Source organism: Dermochelys coriacea, chromosome 14 (assembly GCF_009764565.3).
Source record: "Dermochelys coriacea isolate rDerCor1 chromosome 14, rDerCor1.pri.v4, whole genome shotgun sequence".
Taxonomy (NCBI): domain Eukaryota; kingdom Metazoa; phylum Chordata; order Testudines; family Dermochelyidae; genus Dermochelys; species Dermochelys coriacea.
The window spans coordinates 562,134-583,115 of NC_050081.1; the positions used below are offsets into that span (position 1 = coordinate 562,134).

The following is a 20,982-nucleotide window of genomic DNA, read 5'->3' on the forward strand; positions in this document are numbered from 1 at the left end:
AAAAGCTCTAAGGATGGAGATTCAACCACCTACCTAGGTAACACATTCCAATGTTTCATCACCCTACTAGTGAAATAGCTTTTCCTGCTATCCAACCTAGACCTTCCCCACTGCAACTTGAGAACATTACTCTTTGTTCTGTCATCTGCTACCACTGAGAACAGTCTAGATCCATCCTCTTTGGAACCCCCTTTCAGGTACTTGAAAGCAGCTATCAAATCCCCCCCTCATTCTTCTCTTCTGCTGACTAAATAATCCCAGTTCCCTCAGCCTCTCCTCACAAATCATGTGCTCCAGCCCCCTAATCATTTTTGTTGCCCTCCGCTGGACTCTCTCCAATTTGTCCACAACCTTTCCGTAGTGGAGGGCCCAAAAACGGACACAGGCCTCACGAGTGCTGAATAGAGGGGAATAATCACTTCCCTCGATCTGCTGGCAATGCTCCTACTAATGCAGCCCAATACGCCTTTAGCCTTCTTGGCAACAAGGGCACACTGTTGACTCGTATCTAGCTTCTCGTCCACTATAATCCCCAGGTCCTTTTATGCAGAACTGCCACTTAGCCAATCAGTCCCCAGCCTGTAGCAGTGCATAGGATTCTTCCATCCTAAGTGAAGGACACCGCACTTGTCCTTGTTGAACCTCATCCAATTTCTTTTGTTCCAATCCTCCAATTTGTCTAGGTCACTCTGGCTATCCTACCTTCCAGCGTATCTATCTCTCCCCCCAGCTTCATGATGAAGTACGTGAGAGACAAATAAGACCAGCTCTCAGGATCATTAAGAATTCTCTCTCTTGTGAGAGTTAGAATGGCTGATGGGAGCAGAGCTAGAGAACTTCTGCAGCTGTAAAAGCATGGATGACAGATAAGGGGTGGCTAGTAAGTACAATACATCAGGCTTACAACTGACTGTTTGCATAGTTGCATATTCAATTTCCTGTAGACAGCCGGTAATCCCAATTCTATGCCCTTCCCAAGTCCTGATGCCCCAAGAATCATGAAAAACAGCAGTGATTCAAATGAGCACCTTTCATGGACACAGTGTGTATACAGCAGCTTCAAAATACGTAACCTCAACATGTCTAGCACACTCTAGTTTAAGTAATTTAAGAAATGATCCTCAGAGAGGCTGCTCTTCTCAACACCAAAATAGAAGGAAAAACAACCTGACACAGAGGGAATGACTGTGCTGCAATCTGCATGGTTCACAAAACTGGTTGAGAAGAAGGTCCTAAGAAGCTGCTCTAACCACATGTAGTCCATGTACATAGTGTGGTGAAGGGGAATTTGCACATTCGCCATTGTTCAGTTCTCAAAGTTCAGGTGTTAGTTTACATTCCAAGATGACCTGGCAAATTCTTTAGTGATTATCAACTTAAGTTAGGTTTCAGAGAAGCAGCCGTGTTAGTCTGTATTCGCAAAAAGAAAAGGAGGACTTGTGGCACCTTAGAGACTAACAAATTTATTTGAGCATAAGCTTTCGTGAGCTACAGCTCACTTCATCGGATGCATCGAAAGCTTATACTCAAATAAATTTGTTAGTCTCTAAGGTGCCACAAGTACTCCTGTTCTTTCAACTTAAGTTAGATACAGAGAAGTCTTAGTAGTTCATCCAGGAAATCAGTGCCACAGCTGCCACCACGGTATTCACATTCCCCCACTAGGGCAGGGTTGTTCCCAACAGTCCATTCTTTAAGCATTACAGGTGTCTCAAAAAAAGATACATCATCAATTCTCTTGGCATTATTTTTTTCCACAGAGTTTAAAGCCAAAAGCCACCACCAGATCTTCTAGTTTGACCTAATCTATCACAGGCCACCACCACTACCCGACACCCACGCAACAAACCTAACAACCAAAATTAGACCAAAGTACTACAGCCCACAGGAGACTAAATTATATTTCACAGGCAGAGGAGGTGATCCAATGCCTAAGCTTACATCTAGGAAAACTTCGCGTTTTGGGCCATCAGTCTAAGGATCCACCCATTACTGACAGAGCAGCCTTTGACTTTGAGTGATTAGTGATCTGAAGTTCTATTTCACATGTTTAAATACGAAGGCACTCAGAAACTATGGTGGTGAATGTGGTACACAACATCCAGAAAGCCTTGGGTGAGTCAGGTCTGCACCCCATATTCTTCACAGTGATAGATTATGACATAATTGTAATGTATTTTATACAAGATAAGTCACGTGAGGGGTCACTGGAAAAGTTATGATTTGCTGAATATGATTATCCTATTTGTATGCATGTATCATTTTTGTGTCTGAAGGTATGAATGTTGACTGTATAACTGTATTTCAAATGTAGTTACACCTGGGTAACGCCCACTAGACAAGATGCTTTCAGTCTAGATAGTGAGTGGGGAAGGGCTTATTCAGGGCAATGAGCCACTAGCAAAAAACAATAGGCTTTAGGAGAAGCTTATCTCCCACCTGGTAATCCTTCCTGTGATGGCTACAGAGAGCTCCAAGTAATGACTTCTGTGACTCTACAAGGACATGTGATCAGACCACATGTCTCTAGACTCCATTTTGGGATGTCAGTATTTTTCCACAGACTGGTCTGAGAACCAAGCTTTGAAACAAAGGATTCCCGCCATATGCAAAATTTATATAAGGCAGGGAGTGACATCTTGGTGGGAAGTGAAGAACACCAAATGAAGACTCCTGGAAACACCTGAAGAACAAAGACTGAACTGGGAGAAGTGCTAGACCTAGGCTAAAGGGGTTTCTAGCCTGTGAATAAAACACCTGGAGATTCCAAGCTGTAAAGCAAGTGCAGCTTGCCCCTTAAGAATCTGCAGCCTGCTTGTATCATCTCTTAGGATGAGAATCTGCTACTCCTATCCAATCTATTTAGTATGTTAAGCTTAGTTTGCATTTTTTATTTGCTAGGTAATCTGCTTTGATCTGTTTGCTATCACTTATAATCACTTAAAATCTATCTTTTGTAGTTAATAAACTTGTTTTTGCTTTATCTAAATGAGTGATTTGGAGTGAAGTGTGTGGGAATCATAACTCAGGGGCAAAGACTGTTTGTTGCATGTTCTTCTCCACATTGAGGGAGAAGGTGAATTTTTATGACCTTGCGCTGTACAGTTCCCTGTGCATTGCAAGGCTGTATTAGGTTTATACTCCAGAGGAGGTGCGTGCCTGGAGAGCTGGGAGTTGCCTTAACTGTAGCCTTCCTATGCAGGGGCTGGTCAGAAAACCTGCATGTAACTGCAGCTGGGTGTATCCCTACCTGTATTAGGCTGATGAAAGTGCAGGCTGGAGGGCTTTGCAGCTTGTCACAGGTGTACAGTGTGAGAGGGAGCCCAGGCTGCTGTGTCGGGGGCTCAGTGGGATCCCAGTTCCAGGTGGCACCCCAGGGGGAACCAGTAACATCAGGGTCTATGGGGCACTGCATATTATGGTATAAATGTCTAAATTAGAGGGATTTTTCCCAGTTAGACCAGCAGCAATGACCCATGAGAACACATTTTTGACTTGGTTTTTATTGCACATTTTAATAGTTTGTACTCTGGAGCACAAAGAGGATCTCAGGCAGTGCTCTTTATCCAGTACTTCTCGTGCGTATACCCACCCTCCCTCCCCGCATCACACACAAACCCTGAAATGAATGAATGCTGCAAAAATATGCACATTATAACTATACTGTAATTTGATATACTGCATAGGTTCTCAAACTATGGTCCGTGGATAGTTGCTTCTATGGTGTGCACCTGGGCTGCCCACCTAATTAGTGGAGCCACACAGGCTTAGCTCCACTAATTAGGTGCCTGGACCCTGAAGAAAATATACATGTACGGTGAGGTGGTGGCCTTGGGGGAATAGGAGGTGGGGGGGGCAGTGGGGTGAAAAGAGGGGGTAGAGGGAATTTGGGACATGCAGGACTGCAACACCAGAGAAAGAGGCGACTTTCTCCAGCTTCAGGGCTACAGCTGCCAGGGAGAGAACCCCCTTCCTTCCCAGCCCCAGCTTGGGGGCTGCCGTGGTGGGGGAGAGACTACTGATATTAAAATGAGTTGTGTGCTTTTATTTGTAGAACAAAAACACGTTTATTATTAGTTTTTTTATACAACACTTTTATCCAAAGCACTTTACAATAGTTAGCTAACGGTACAAACAACATTTGGAAAGATCATTAAGCAGTCCGCCGAGACACTCAGCAATTTTCAAGTGGTCAGTGGGAAAAAAAAAAAGTTTTGAGAACCACTGGTTTACTGAATGAATTCAGAAGCTCTACGATCAGTCAGAGACTCCTATCTAAGGGGGAACTTGCAGCTGCTAGGATGAGAAGCATTCTTTCCATTATATGATCTGAAATTATTAGAGTGCCACAGGTCTGCTGGGAGTCTGATGTTAAAAGTTTAATAAGAAAATGAGTGCTTCAAAGGGACAACCATATAGATGCAGAAACCAAAGCGGCCAGCATGAAATACTGCACAGCCAACGCCACCCCACCACCAAACACAGAAACCACCACTTGGGGAAGCCAATGGATCAAAAGCTTCTCTGACAAAAGAGTGAAGAGCATCTCCAGAACGGAAATAAACAGATCCACAGCCAAAGGGACATTCTGCCTAAATAGCTCTTTCCTGTTTAATACCCAAGAATAAAGTTTCCCAACCAGCAGGCTACAACCACTGAGAAGGATACCCTGAGACAAATATCAGCTGACAGAGAGGTTTGAGGCCAATTAAACTTTATCAGATAAGGTTTGCACATGCTATCTTGACAAGGCTGATAAAGGGAATCCCAGTAGAAGGAGCACTCAGTGACCCACTGCGTGGAGGTCAGAAGGACACGGCCCCTGAAAATTAACCAAAGAGCTGGAGAGAGACATTTTTAAAGCAGAATTTCTCTGCTAAATCATCTAGTCTGAGTAAGTCCTTAATGCTGCCCACAATGCCTATTTCCTCATTCCACCTTCTGGGTGCTGTCATCAGCTCCTCAAAATCAGTGTAAGACACAGGCAGGCACAAAGCTTTATGGCTAAGGCTACGTTTATGTCACAGAGGTCATGGAAGTCACAAAATCTATGACTTCCAGAGACCTCTGTGACATTCTCTGCTTCATCCCCAGGGACTGCGGGAGTCCGGAGCTGGCAGCCAGCGGGGCCCTGGCAGGGTTCCAGCGATAGGCAACAGACTCCTGAGGGGGGACAAACCTTGGGCGCATGGCTGGGGATGTCCCGTTTTCTCGTTGGGAAATATGGTCATCCTGCAGCTCCCAGCTGCTCTGGGTGGAGGGGGACCCCCGTGCAGCTTCCAGCTGTCATGGGCAGAGGAAGAACCCCACAGCTCCCAGCCACCACGGTCGTGGTTTCCATGAATTTTTGTTTATTGCCCGTGACCTGTCTGTGACTTTTACTAAAAATAACCATGACAAAATCTTAGCCTTATTTTATGAGAAGTAAGATTACTACCCAAAATCCTATCTTCCCAGAACATCCTGAACAGACAAGAAATGGTCTAAGACCCCAAACAGTGAAGGTGTGCGCCAGGTTCCAGGCTGTACCAAGAAGGCTGAATTCCAGTGTCTGCCTCACCAGACCAGCCACTGGAAATGCCTCTAGGATGGGCGGACCCTGAATGGGATGGGAGGTTCTTCTGAACTTATTTTCAAACTGTTGAAGAACTGCAAGCCCAACAGCAGAGGCGGCTTCACACAGCCCAGGGACATTGTCAGCATCACTAAAGAACAGGAATGCAAATGACACTAATGAAGAAATGGAACCAGAACAAAAGGGACAGAAAGAAACAAACAGCTACCCTGGAGTCCCTCCCCAGGGTAAAGGCCAGCGGGAGCCTTTCCCTACACTCAGAGAATTAAGATCTGATTAGAAAAAATAAGTATTTATATGGAAGAGTGTGGGTTCCTTCAGATCCTTTGAATGTGGGACCATGGCCGTCTGCTCCCTTTACTGCCTCGGCTTTTACAGAGTCTGGGATTCGTATCTTCCGCTCAGTGTTTCTCAGCACTAGTTCACAGATCAGTGCTGTAGTCTCTGCTAAGCCCAAAACCTGAGTCATGCCAGTGTCTGTCCCTGGGATGAGGTGGGAGGGAGAGAAGGGAAAAAGCATCTTTAAGAAGTTCAGCTAATCTAGAATAGCACAAACAAGCAGCTGGGACTGTAAGGACCCCTTCGCTGAGCACTGCTGCAAAGAAGCCTGGAGATGATCCAGTTCTGCCCTTGAGAAAGTTATGAAGTAATTCAATGGACATGGGGATAATGCAGCCAGGAAAAACAGCAATAACAAAATATCAAAGCAATGCCTTGAAGTCTTTATAGGTTCCAAAAACTCCCATGTTGTTGCCAGTCTGTGCGCTCACCATACTGTAAACACACACACATTTCAAGACATTCATTTCAGAAACAATTCCTTCTACCAGGCTTCTTGGCAAATAAGTTGCCAACATTTGTTTCCCTGATTTTGATTGCAGCCCTTTACTGTGGCTATCAAATTTAATAAATGCTCGTGACTCCAACAGCCTTATTGGGTGGGTGAAAGAAGTGTCAATAAGACTGTATTCCTCTCTTGCGCTGGCTCCCAATTCAATATCAAATCTATTGCAAGGTTCTGGCTCTAATTTACAAATTTCTCAATAGAATAAGCCCACTCTATCTCAGAAATCACTTCATCAAGGCAGTTCGGTATAGAGGGAGAATGGTCCAGTGACCAGGGCACTAGCCCAGGATTTGAGTTCAAGTCTCTGCTCTGCTCCTGTGTAACGTTGGGCAAGTCCCTTAATCTCTTTTCTTCAGTTCACCATCTGTACAATGGGGATAACAGCCCTGATGCACAGGGATGTTGTGAGGATAATGCATTAACGAGTGTGAGGTGCTGAGATACTGCAGTGACGGGGACCAGATAAACAGTCAGATGTATTTATCCAGCATACCACATGTTCAAACAGAGGGTGCCAGAGGCAAAGCCTTCTTTACAGCTGACTGAAGACTCTAGAAACCCCTCTGAAAGCTGATCAGGAACAGCCTCACCATTTTCAGGCTACACTGTCAGACACTCCTCTGTAGCAAAGCTCAAAGAACAGAAGCTGAAGAAACTGAACCAAACCGACGCTGGAGGATCGGCTGCTCTTCTGCATCCTTATCCCATTTTCTATAACCCACATGTAGAATTGAGACACTATGGCACAAGCTGCTTTAGAAAGAGAGAAGACACAAAAATCTGAAGCTGCTTTGTACATGAGCCAACAAGCATCAAACCAGTCCCTGCTCCTCGGGTTCTATCACTGTGTCCCATTTCCCCTCTCCTTAGAGTTCAGGCACCCTGACTAGGAAGCATATGTCTAATCCCCAGGAGCGAAAGGAGAACAAAACAACTAAAAAACCAAAAGTCGATAGACTGGCATTTATACAATAGGTTAATCGCAGGCTGAATGGATGGTCTCATATTTATATATAAGTGGTCCCTAAGGATGGGGAGACTCAAATTAAAGCCCTATAACCAAAACTCAGTGCACTCCCCCTAACAAGTACCTTTGCTTTTGCCAACGGTCATGTTACTCCTGAAATGAACATGCAGCCTAGCAAACAACCCAAGCAAAATCCCTTTTTATTTTGAGATATTTGCTGCTGCTACTGCTCTGATGAGATTTTTGTAAGACAGAATGAATACATAATAGAGCTTGAAAATATGACAGTTAAATCTGCAATACCGTGTACACTTCTGGTCCCTTCAGTTCCAAAAAGCTGAATTCAGACTGAAGCAGGTGCAGAGAAGGGCTGCTAGAATGATTGGGGGAGTGGAGGGCTCATCTGACCAGAGGAGACTAACAGAGCTTGGCTTGTTCAGCCTAGCAAAGGGAAAGCTAGGAGGGGATCGGATTGCTCTCAATAAACACATTGGGGGTAAACCCCAGGGAGGGAGAGGAGCTATTGACACTAAAGGACAATGCTGGCACCAGAACAAATAGAAATAAACTGCCCATGAATACATTCAGGTGGAAAGTAGAAGACCATTTCTAATATCAGAGGAGGTAGGTTCTGGAACAGTCTCCCATTAGGAATAGAGGGGGAAAAACAACCTAACTAGTTTTAAAATGGAGCTTGTTATGTTTATGGACAGAATTATACGATAGGGTTCCCTGTGACAACAGGGGACTGGAGTCCATGATCTAGGAAGGTCCTTCCAGTCCAATGTCCCTAATGCTGTATTTCATCATTAACATTTACCAGGCATGAAGATTCTGTAGGACAGGATACATTTGTCTGGGTTTTTTTGAGATTTGGTTTAAACCTCTGCTAGGTTCTACAATAACATTAGGAACATCCCATTAAGTGAAATGTCACAAGGACATGTACACATCTAGCCCCTTTGCTAGCAAGTCACATTGGGTATAAAGCGCTCTAAGTGCCTGTTACTATGGCCTGGACACAGAACACTGGGAACAAAGACTGTACATTTTGGAGGGACAAATATAAAGGACACTTGTATTCACTAAAGCAAGGCAACCCTCCCCCACCATGGAACCATCAAGGAAACTGTTCCTTTGCCCTACTGGCAGCAAGTCAGGCTTAGGGCTCCAGCTGTTTCTAACAAACATTACCCACATCCTGCTTCTGTTACTGGAGGGAGAGAGAAGTCCCACATTCTCGGCTCTTCCATTAGCTTACACACTGTGCTTCATGCCAGGACACAGCCTCCCTGCTGGGGTAAAGTGCTCCAAGGTCCCCTAAATGCAGATATCCACTTCTCCAGTATTGAAAGCCAGAGGCTCTCTGCAGCTTACTCCATCCTACCCTGAAGCCCACCAACCCCAGGGAGCAGCCCTGTCCTCCCACCCCTGTATTCTGACATCTAGTTCTGGGAGTGGGAGCAGATTCCAGGGCAGAGGCCTCCCCTCCAAATCTCATATACTGGATAGAGTTGGGGATAGGAAGCCTCCTCCCTAAGGAAGGCAGAGGCCTAAGCAGAGACAAAGGCCCCACAGAAACTTCCATCTGGAGCCAAGCACCATCTAGTGAAGGGCTGGGTGCAGAAGCCTTCTCTCTAAGCCCCATCTCTACAGGAACAGACACAAGCAGCACAAACGTGCTCCCAGACTCAGGATTTCACTACTTGGCAAACAATCCTGAAGCATGCCAGCAAGTCAGAGAACGGTGTGCAAATCCTCCTCCCCCACACTGGTGCCCAGACAGGTCCAATAACAAATACACAACCTCTCCTCCTGTTCTGTGCTGGTGTAATTTTACTGTGAGCACCAAGGTTTAGGCGAAGCAGCCTGATTAGTAACAGCAGCCCATAAAAAGGGCATCCAACAACAACAGAATTGCCAGGGACATGAAAGCCAGAGCAGCTTCCGCACCCATTTCTCTCCAGAGAAGAAAGCCCCCTTCAGCCCCTGCCAAGCACTCAGATCTCCGGCGGCAGGGAAAGTCTATCCAAGCAGAAGACATTACAGCATGGAGCCTCCGCTGACTCAAGGCAAAAATTACAGATGAAAGACGATTTATGCTGGTAGCGGGGTGCAAAGTGTCACCCAGAATCAGCCAACCTAAATTGGGACAAGGCACCAGCCTAGTAAGTTAGAACACTGTGGTCTCCATCAGGCAGACTTGGTAATTGGAAGGGTATGAGGCACTCTGAACAGGAATCACTCCTTCCCAATTGATGCTTCTTCTAAATAAAGTTTTTATAAAACACACAGACTCATTCCTGTCTCAACCAGACCATGATGCTACAGAGCTGAGGGCCCCAGGCCTGGGACACAGGCAACATGGCCACTAGCACCAAACTCAATCCCACCACTCCACAAACCCACTTCTCATAGGAAACTGTTTTACACCCAGCTATATATAAACAGCTTCTAGGTTTTAGTGTATGTTGCCAAGGTGCCCCTCCCCTAGCTCACATTCCCAGCAGTAGGGGGGCAGAGGGAAGAACACACAAAAGTCCGCTGCCACCAAAGCATTTTAAACAACTTTAAAAACAGGAGGACCCCAGGCCTCCTGCCCTCTCCCCTCCCCCTCTTGCCCACACCTCACCCTTCCCTCTCTCTCTACCTCATTTTAATCCAGTGATATTCAGACCTCAGTGATTCAGGAGCCAAATTAGTGATCAACATCACCAAAAAGAGACACAGGAGTGTGAATTCATTGTTTCATTTACACTCTCTCTACAAAAAGAAAAGGAGTACTTGTGGCACCTTAGAGACTAACATTTATTTGAGCATAAGCTTTCGTGAGCTACAGCTCACTTCATTGGATGCATGCAGAAGAAGTGAGCTGTAGCTCACGAAAGCGTATGCTCAAATAAATTTGTTAGTCTCTAAGGTGCCACAAGTACTCCTTTTCTTTTTGCGAATACAGACTAACACGGCTGCTACTCAAACTCTCTCTACAATTACTCTCACAGCAAAATGACTGACCAAGTATTATTTTATCAACTACAACTGGTTAGCAGTGTAGTAAAAGCATCCTGATTGGTTAATAATTAAATCACAGTGTTTTAATATCATATGCTGCAAAGAGCCGCAAGGGAGACATTAAAGAGCCACTTGCAGCTCTGGAGCCTCAGTCTGTGTCTATCTGCTTTCATCCCTCCACCCAATCTCTGGCCTACATTTCCTTTTGCCTTCTCCCCCTCAAGCCTGCCACTCCAAACCTGTACCAACTTCTCTCCCCTTCAAATAAATCTTCCTCCTGCTTCCAGGTATGATGATCAGATGTCCTGATTTTATAGGGACAGTCCCAATATTTGGGGCTGTGTCTTATATAGGTGCCTATTACCCCCCATTCCCATCCCGATTTTTCATCCTTGCTATCTGGTCACCCTACTTCCAGGCAACCCGTCCAAAACTCTCACTCTTCTTCTCAGCCCTATACCTTGGCTTCTGCCACCACCATCTAATCATAGCAGTGTCACCAGTCTCAACCCCTGCAGTTCAGATTGTGAAATCATTTCCAATCTATCTTGTTTTCAGTCCTCTCCCCACTCCCTGAAACATTCACATTTGGGGATGGAAACTTCCTGAGAAGAATTTAGGAAACGTTTGGACAAAATCCCGTCAGTTGTTTTCGACTTAAATTTTTTTCTTTTAAATCTTCAATGTAAAAATATTCCAGTGACCTTCCCTTAGTCCCAGCTTATATTTACAAATAGACCTGATGAGCCAGGCAGGATTTACTAAGTTTTGGAGAAAAACAGGTTTTAACACAACAATTATGAGCTTTTGGAAGTGTCATACTGAGTGCATGTAGCACAAAATTCCATGAAGCTGTTAACTGTACAGTTACATACCCATGTCCCACTTCCTGGTGTTTCTACCCCAACCACCACAGATAAAAATAAAGGTGGATACATACTGCACTGGCAGTGAACTGGGCAGATACTTAATTCCAGGAGTTAATAAACTTAGTTGCTGAAGCAGAGAGTGTAAAATTAAGTAGTTTCAGATTAGCAGATCCTGTGAGCATACCAAACACCGTAAGTCATGTCTACACCTGAAATGACTTGCCACTACCGCTCTACTGGCAAACCCTCCTACTGTAAACACAGTATGTAACGCAAAAAAATCTTTTGCTAGTGTAGCTTATAACTGGATTCCTGAACTAAATAAGTTATTCTGGCAAAAGCACTTTTATGTCAGTAAAAGTGACGACACTGGGGTTTTTGCTGGTATATAAGCGTCACCCCCAGACTGACAATGCTATACAGCAAAAGTTTCTACGTAGATCTGCCAGACTAAGGAGTTCACAGCATCTTTGTTGGTCCACATACTCACCAGGCTTGATTCCCCCCATGATAAGTCCTCATTTGCACCTGTACAGAGTGTGTATAAAGTGCTCCCACTGGTGTAAGTGTTGATTTCTGGTAACTAGCATTTTACACCCTGAAAAAGATTTGGAGGTAGTGGTGGATAATCAGTTGAACATGAGCTTCCAGTGCAATGCTCTGGCCAAAAGAGCTAACATGATCCTGGGATGCATTAACAGGGGAATCTCAAGTAGGAGTAAAGAGGTTATTTTACCTCTGAATTTGGCACTGGTGTGACCACTGTTGGAATATTGTGTACAGTTTTGCTGCCCACAATTCAAGAACAATATTGATAAATGTGAGAGGATTCAGCAAAGAGCCACAAGAATTAGAGCTTAAATTCACAACTTTGTTAAGACACTAAAAACCATGGACTGAATAGACACACTGGATTTATGATTTATTGCAAAAATCTATAACTAAGGCTAAGATTTAGTCATGGGTATTTTTAGTAGAAGTCAGAGACAGGTCACGGGCAATAAACAAAAATTCACAGGCCTGTGACCTGTCCATGACTTTATAAATACCCATGACTAATCTTAGCTGCTCCAGGGGGGTCTTGGGGCCCCGCTGTTGCTCAGCAGAGGGGGCAGGGGCCCCGCTGTTGCTTGGAAAAGGGGGCAGGGGCCAGCTGTACAGGCCGCTGCCTGAGGCCACTCCAGCAGCAGCAGCTGCAGAAGTCATGGAGGTCCCAGAAAGTCACAGTATCCATGACTTCTGTGATCTCCTTGACAGATTCACAGCCTTATCTATAACCCACTAACAACCCCAGGAGCTCCTTTCACGCTGCCCCGTTCCACCCTATGATTGGAAGGGTGTTGACAGGGCAATTCACCTTGAATGGTCCCATGAAATATGTGTGAACTACTTATGTTAACCAATCTGTTCCACGCAGCATTTAGCTGTGACACCACTGAGACCGTCTATACTAGAACTTACTTCAGTATAACTTCTGTCACTCAGCACTCGGCTGGAGCACCCAAAGGAAAAAATGTTGGGTGCAGCCCCCCATCAACGCTTCTCCCTCCCCCCAGCGCCTCCTGCCCACTGGCGGGCCCTGCCAATCAGAACCTCCCCCTCCCTCCCAGCACCTCCCACGGATCAGCTGTTTTGAGGCATCAGGAAGCGAAGGAGGAGGGAGGAGCAAGGGCACAGCACACTCAGGGGAGGGGGTGGAACTGAGCGGGAAGAGGCAGAGTGGAGGCGGAGCTGGAGTGGGAAGAAGCAGGATGGGGGTGGGGCATTGGGGAAGGGGTGGAGTAGGGGGGAGGCAGGTCCTGGGCAGAGGCAGGGGGAGCATCCCCAGCAGTTAGAAACTCAGCACCTATGTTGCTCAGCATGATTTGTTAAGCAACATGAAAGTTATACCTAAGTGCCAGTGTAGACAGTGCTATGCCTATGGGAGAGCTTCTTCTGCTGACATAGCTACTGTCTCCCGTGGGAAGTGGAGTAATTAAGCGGATGGGAGAACTCTCTCCCATCGGCTTAGAGCATCTTCACCAGAGGGTGCATCAGTGCAGCTAGGCCATGTCTTCATTACCACTTATGTCAGCAAAACTTTTGTCACTCAGGGGTATGAAAAAACCCCCCACCACTGAGCAACAAAAGTTTCACCTGCATAAGTGGTTGTGTGCACCATTCTATGTCAGTGGAAGAGCTCCTCCCACCATCCTAGCTACTACACTCGTTGGGGTGGTTTTATTATGTTGACGGGAGAGCTCTTTCCATCGGCACAGAGCAGCTACACAAGTGATCTTACAGTGGCGGAGCTACACTGGTACGATTGTGCCGCTGTAAGGTCTCTAATGTAGACATGGCCCCAATGTAGATGTAGCCTGAGTAAATTTCCCAGACCTGAAGAAGAGCTCTATGTAACTTCAAAAGCCTGTCTCTCACCAACAGAAGTTGGTCTAATAAAAGATACCATCACACCAACCTTGTCTCTCTAATATCCTGGGACTGACATGAGGGCTACAACACTGCACATGAAGAATTAGAAAACATTCCTTATAGCGATAGACTCAAGGAGTTCAATATATTTAGATTAACAAAAAGGAGGCCAAGGGATGACTTGATTCAATTTGTACTTATCTACATGGGAAAGAATATACAATAGTGGGCTCTTCAGTCTAGCAGAGGTGGTGTAACATGATCCAATGGATGGAAGGCAAAGCTAGACTAATTCAGACTGGAAATAAGATGTAAATTTTAAATGGTGAGAGTAATTGACTACTGGAACAATTTACACCAAGGGTAATGGGTGATTCTCCATCACAGACAATTTTTAAATCAAGATTGGATTTTTTTTCTAAAAGACCAGCTATAGGAACTGTTTTGGGGAGTCTTATGAATTGTGATTTACAGCAGGTCAGACCAGATGATCAAAATGGTCCCTTCTGGCCTTACAATCTATTAATCTATACACCCACTTTGCAGAGGTGTAAGTTATTATACAGGCTATCAGGCCCATTAGCTAACAAATTCCACTGGTAGCAGCAGCTGCTCCAGAACTAGAGAGGCCAAATGATCTGTATTTTTCTCACCATCACCCCTAAAACCAAATGCAAAAATAATTTTGTTAAATGAAACCTAAAAGCTGCAAAATCAAGCACTAAAATGCCAGGAAATTCCAAGAGTTATATTCTTCATAATGTTCACTTGGTCAAGTTGCACATACCAGACAGAGCAGTTTATATTCCTGCTTTCCTTATTATACATGAAGTTCCATGTATTACTGTTCAGGTGTTCCCCCCACAGACCGCAAGGGGCTAAGAGTGGGCATGACCTGTGAGACGGTGACAATGTTATTCGTGAATTACCATAAAATCTACAAGGTCTATAAAGTACCTGGGTTAAGAGTGGAACATAGGAACTATCAGATTGGATCAGCCCCATAGGTATATCTAGTCCAGTATCCTGTCTTCAACAATGGCTAGTACCAGATGCTTCAGAGGAAGGTACATAAAACACTGAGTCAGGCAGATGTTGAATAATTTGTTCTCCATTAATCCCTAATAGTTAAAGATTGGAGCATGAGATTTTATATCTTTTCCAAATCTTGTTAGCAATAGTTATAACAACTCTGGATATTGCTGTTATCCATATAAGCATCCAATCCCACTTTGAACCTTGCTAAATTCTGAGCCTCAACACGCCCCGTGGCAATAATTTCCACAGATTATTACCCAGTATTAAAAATAGTGTTTCTTTTTTTTAAAAATCAGTTTGGATGGGTCATCTTTCAGTTTTGTGTATACAAAAACGTGTTGAGTCTAGGAAAACAGAAAGTCCTGCTCAACCTTCTTGAGACCATTCATCCTGCAAGAGAAGGCCAAAATGGGAACCGGAGGAAGAAGTTGTAGATGAAGAATGTGACCTATACCCCAGAGGAGCTGAAACAGAAAAGGGAGGAGGGCACAGATTGGGAGTTAGGATATGTCTACACTGAAAATGCTACAGGGCTGCAGCTGCACTGCTGTAGTGCTTTAGTGTACACTACCTATGCCAAAGAGCGGGGCTCTCCTGTAGGTATAGGTACTCCACCTTCCCGAGAGGCAATAGCTGAGAGACACAGCGATGCTGATGTAAGTTTCCAATGCAGACCAACCCTTAGAGAGGCAGGTGGGATCAAAAGGGGTTTGTTGGGGGCAGGGATAAAGGGAAGTCAGAAAGCAGAAGGGAAGGTGTCCCTTCTCCCCCCACCCGCACCAGTGCAAATCATCTCCCATTACTTCCCATTTTCCAATCATGTCATTAGAAATTGAATCACAGTTTTGTTTATCTTCCTGGAACTTCCCAGAGCTCCAAACAGAAAAGCTTTCCCCCATTTCCCACCACAGCACCTATGTAGAAATCTGAGACAGTGTGCTGGGTGGCAGCTGTGAGCAAGTGGCACAAACCGGGGGAACCTGGGAGGCGTTGTCCTCACACTGAGTGGGAAAATTTCCCAGTTCAAAGGCACGAGGAGCTTTCCATTGGCATTTGTTATTAATTAAAATGCATGAAGTGGCTTTGAAGAGAAAAACACTTGGCTGGCTGTTTTCCACCAAGACGACATTGTCTTCAACACTGACTGTCCCATGCCTGCCTGCGGCTGGGCTGCCAGGCTCAGGTGTAGAAAGCCAGGTCAATACAGATGCAGCAACACTCAGGCAGTGTAGTTGGGTCCAGTGCAATTCCTGAGCCATTGACCATCCAGGGCTGCGATCAGTACCAGGAGACTCAGGACGGCAAGCACACTCGAAACATTCCTTAGTTGTGGCACTTTAGAGACTAACAAATTTATTTGAGCATAAGCTTTCGTGAGCTACAACTCACTTCATCTGAATGCATCCGATGAAGTGAGCTGTAGCTCATGAAAGCTTATGCTCAAATAAATTTGTTAATCTCTAAGGTGCCACAAGTACTTCTTTTCTTTTTGCGAATACAGACTAACACGGCTGCTACTCTGAAACCATTCCTTAGTTGGGGATCCTGGGCAAAGGCATTGTGACAAGGAGAGGAGCTCAGCCATTAGCAAATCTTGTAGAACCACCATCTTCAGGGCTAATTGTAGCTTTTGGTCAAGGGGATTCAGCAGGCTCCAGGCCCAGGAAGGGATCAGGCTGTGGGTGTGAACGCAGGTGCTCATACTATTTATCTCCATGCAACAGCTGCACTTGTGTCTCCTCCACATGGCCTGGCTAGGAAGGTGTGGAATTTGGAAAGCTCCATTATAAACAACTTCAGAGGAGCTCTAATCCCTTCCTAATTCAATATGTCGCCAGAAAGGCGCTTTCTCACATACACTCCGGAAGCAAAATCTCACATTACATTCTGCCTCACTCCTCACCTTACAAATGATCTTTGGCATATCACTCTACAAATGACCACACTCTAGTCCTGAAGGGAAGCCCTGCCTATACACAGTGAAATTGCTAGCAAAGTCAATGGTAGAGCTATTTCACTGTCTCTCTAATAGTTCTTAACTCCAAAGGAGGCTCTGTACTTAGACTTCAGTTAGACCACATTACCTGGCAAGTGCAAAAGCCTCCAGGCAGAGTCGCTCTAGGGTACAGTGAATAGGGGCAACCGCCCTGGGCCCTGCGCTTTGGGGTCCCCCGCACTTCATGAAGAGGTGGGCAGGGAGGTGAGGTGGGAGGCGAATGGGGGGCAAGGAGGAGCCCTGCTACCAACCTCCCCCTCCCCCAAGCGCCTCTGCCTGCCAGCGAACCCCGCCAATCAGCGTCTCCCCCTCTCCCACCAGCGCCTATCGCCGATCAGCTGTTTCGCAGCATCTGGAGGTGCTGGGGAGAGAGGGGGGAGGAGCGAGGGTGCAGCGTGCTCGGGGGAGGAAGTGGAACTGAGCAGGGAAGAGGGGGTGTGGGGGTGGGGCTTTGTGGGGAGGGGCCTGAGCAGAGCAGAGGAAGCACCCCCCGGCAGATAGAAACTCACCACCTAAGTCCTGGGCCCTGCAGCCCCTGAGGGACAACCCTATCCAGGAATTCCAGACTGCTGGAAAATTCACAACACAGAAAGTGAATCCTCCGCAACACCCAGGTCTGCCTAAATCAACCTTCCCTAGCTCTGAAATCAACACTAAACCAAGAGAGACTATCTCCAGTGTCAGACCATTAGTCCCTCTACATCTGGCCTTCTACCTCTTATAATGGCAGATAAGAAAAACGGTTGGTCTCATCCAGTATTCCACCTTCTGTCACAATGGGTCAGACTACAAGTCAGTCTAGCACAGTAACTTGCCTCTTGCAATTCTTCAAAGGACGATTATCTAGAATCTCTTTAGGGCAAGGATCCTGTCTCACACCTGACTAAAGAACTTAGGCACAACAATTTTCCATTTACCAGACACTGCATTTTGCTGCACACAGGGGATTGCTCAGTAAGGAGCTTATGCTCTGAAAACCTGAATCCATTGGCCATAGCTGATCACAGATCTACAGAGGTTATAATATTATCCAGCCTCCCTTTAAAATTAGTACAGTGCCTGGTATAGTGGAGAGAAGGGGAGCATTTCAGACAGGAGAGAAGTAGTACTTACCTGGAAGAGGGTTTCATTCTCATTACTCAAGATGGCTCTGGGAGGTGCAATAACTGAAGTTGAAGAACAAGTTACAATCAGGAGAGCACGTAAACCAGAACAACAAGCAGCTGGTTTGGGGGAGGACTGTTTCCACTCAAGAGAAGGACACAACCTCACTGTCCACACATGCTTCAACTCAAGTCCAGGCTACAAAAATTAGTCTGAGGTGAGTAGGTTACATCCCTTTGCACTCCTGAGCCATAGAGAGGAGACACAGTCCTACCTGGGCCAAGTATCAGGGCACCACCCCAGGAGATGGCGGGGAGATGGGCTTTGTACCAGGCCATCACTCCAGGGAAAGGCGTGCAAGGGAAGGAACGGGTATAAGAAACCACTGGACTCACACAGGTAGAATGACAGCTCTGCATCTGCAAGGTGGCTTCTCACAAAGTCTCTCAAAATGCCAACTGTGAAGTGAAGAAGAGAAGGGTTTGCAGGGTGAGGGGGACAATCCATATCTCACACAAACCCACCCACAGCGCCCATATGCTGGGCATGGGACACAGCCTGTTCCTCAAATACTTCCCCCTGCATGACAGCAGAGTCTGTATATCAGGTACCTCTCTCTCGAACAAATATCACAGTTGTCACCACTATACCCCTCTCTGGAAAGAGGGAGCAGACCCATTGGTAGCTGCACAGGGTCTCAGCAAAGCAGATAGTGAGTAAATCAGTGCATCAGCCCTTGCTTTCAGCAAAACTCCTCCTCCCCCCATTTCTCCTTTTAGGCCATAAACCGCACTTGGATTTCCAAACACACCTAGTCCTAATGGAGAGCGTACTCTACCTAGGTCTCATATAGCCCACCTCACCATAGTATCTGAGCATTATCTGTCCATCAGTTCCTCCATCCACAGAATTCCCTTGGCCCTCCATTTTGGCTAAGGGATGGAGGGGAGGTCCTGTTTCTCTGAAAGAAGTCAATGAGCCTTACATTTACTACTGCAGGCTCACAAGGAATCTTCCCAGACACCCCCAGGGTCACTCATTTACATGGAAAATACAGCTCTGTGCACCAGTCACGTCTGTGACGGACTGAATATCCTGAATGAATTTTACTGAATTAAGTTAAACTTAATTACCTTTGGGGTACATTGTATTGGAAATGCAAATGTTTACGAACAACTGAGATTGTACGAACCTTCATTAGGAGGAAAACAAGATTAATGCAATCTATGGAAGGTATGTGGAAGTTCAAGGGTCTTTTTAGATCAATGTCTGTGAAGTGGATTTCCTAGGAAATACCTTGAGGTGAGGGGAATGCAAATTCTCCCCTCCAAAGCCCCCTTTTGAAGATGTGCCGTGGGAAGAGACCCCCATTGTATACTAATTACCTACTTCTGAAAACTCTAGATCAAAGACCCCTGATTTGTATCAACTAGTCATGAGGGTGCTTGTTCTGAGCTGAAGTGATGATGAACTTGTAACCATAAGGAAACCCTAGGGTGCGGTTTTGAAAGTCTGTTCTTGCCAGAGCCAGTGCTAGAGTTGGGATGAACTCTGGTAAGCTTTGAGCGCGTGCGCAGGTTATTATATTGTTTTTAATATGTTTTCTCAGTAGCGCTTTTTATCTTAAGACAAAAGTAGTCTTGTTTAGAAAGAGCTGTGTGGTAACTTATGTCTGTAGCAGTCACTCTGTTATCGGTCTCTGAAGAGAAAGCAAGGGGGTCTGCTTAGGCAGACTGTCTTTCCTGGCAGTAACCCAGTGAAGGTAGGGAACTGCTCAGTCAGGACATACCCTGGTAAAATGAGAATGAGAAGTTTGGTCTCCACGCAAGAGAGGCAACAGCTGGCGAGCCAGAAGCCTGAGACTGGGTGCCATGGCTGGACCATGGAGTAATAACATCTCCTGTTGTTACAGACCCCAGTTGCTCCCTTCAAAAGGAAGCATCACTAGCTACACAAATGACTGAAGTTGCAGCTGCAACTAGTTTGAGGATCTTTGGAACCTTTATTTATTCCTTTGATTATACTACATGGTATTGACTGGTTACCAAGTTAATCCTTCTGTATTAACTCTTCTATCCATCCCACCCCGAATGCCCTGGGAACAGGGTGGACAAAAGTCCACTCCACACCTGACAAACAGAAGCTTTAAAATCTTGCACCAGACAGCCAGGAAGTCCAGATCTGCAGAGGGGAACAGATACCTGAGACTCTGGTCACCAATTCTCAGGTCTAATGAGACAGCAGGTGTTTCCTGGGGCAACATCAAGTAGTCTAATCGGCAAGGGCACCTGACTCCACCAAAGGTGGAGGATCTAAATTAGTAGCAAGGAGAGCAATTGGATGTATACCCTGACATATTCCCTGCAAGAAGCTCTAATCTCCCCACTATTCTGACTGAGCTGAGGACACCTGCTTTTTTGTTTTGGTCTTTGGTAACTTTAGACACAACAGCTAAATCAAGCCTTCTCTCGCACTCTGGCTGGAACAAGCCTCAACTCTACTGGGACAATACTATGTACTATGGCAAGAATACTGTGACCTCAGTTGGGACCCTACAGCTTTTCTGGGCATGGCCCCCATCATGCAGTCCTGGAAACTCCTCTTTCTTTGCAGGTCTGCTAAAGGTGAATGTCTCCAAACCTTTTTATGCAACTCACTGAAGCAACATGAACAGACTGCACTAGCTCCTTACAGAATCATAGAATGGTAGGACTGGAAGGGACCTCGAGAGGCCATCTAATTCAGTGGTTCTCGACTGGGGGTATGCAGAGGTCTTCCAGGGGATACATCAACTCATCTAGATATTTGCCTAGTTTTACAACAGGTTACATAAAAAGCACTAGCGAAGTCGGTACATACTAAAATTTCATATAGACAATGACTTGTTTGTACTGCTCTATATACAATTAAATTTTAGTACAATATTTATATTCCAATTGATTTATTTTATAATTATATGGTAAAAAGGAGAAAGTAAACAATTTTTCAGTAATAGTATGCTGTGACACTTTTGGATTTTTATGTCTGATTTTGGAAGCAAGTAGCTTGTAACTAAGGTGAAACTTGGGGTATGCAAGACAAATCAGACTCCTGAAAGGGATACAATACTCTGGAAAAGTTGAGAGCCAATGATCTAGTCCAGTCCCCTACACCCATGGCAGG

The 20,982-nt window shown here is 45.5% G+C and overlaps 2 protein-coding genes across 12 annotated transcripts in view; one reads left to right on the plus strand and one right to left on the minus strand.

The window, feature by feature from the left end:
- Positions 1–2,980, plus strand: part of CENPX (centromere protein X) — a 29,520-nt gene extending 26,540 nt beyond the window's left edge. For 2 of the 3 annotated variants that reach the window (XM_043496512.1, XM_043496510.1), the window contains exon 6: positions 1,761–2,887. In XM_043496512.1, coding sequence (XP_043352447.1) covers positions 1,761–1,767 — 7 coding nt within the window. In that variant the 3' untranslated portion in view covers positions 1,768–2,887. Of the gene's footprint in view, positions 1–1,760 lie in introns of all 3 variants that reach the window. The other variant, XM_043496508.1, reaches the window with a different exon arrangement.
- ASPSCR1 (ASPSCR1 tether for SLC2A4, UBX domain containing) overlaps positions 1–20,982 on the minus strand; it is a 93,462-nt gene that overhangs the window by 13,502 nt on the left and 58,978 nt on the right. For 6 of the 9 annotated variants that reach the window (XM_043496501.1, XM_038371476.2, XM_043496505.1 and 3 more), the window contains 2 exons: positions 18,216–18,278; positions 17,830–17,882 (listed from right to left, as the gene is read on the minus strand). The exons of the other annotated variants lie outside the window; for them this stretch is intronic. In XM_043496501.1, the coding sequence (XP_043352436.1) occupies positions 17,830–17,882; positions 18,216–18,278 (116 nt within the window). The remainder of the gene's footprint in view (positions 1–17,829; positions 17,883–18,215; positions 18,279–20,982) is intronic. 9 annotated transcript variants of the gene reach the window in all.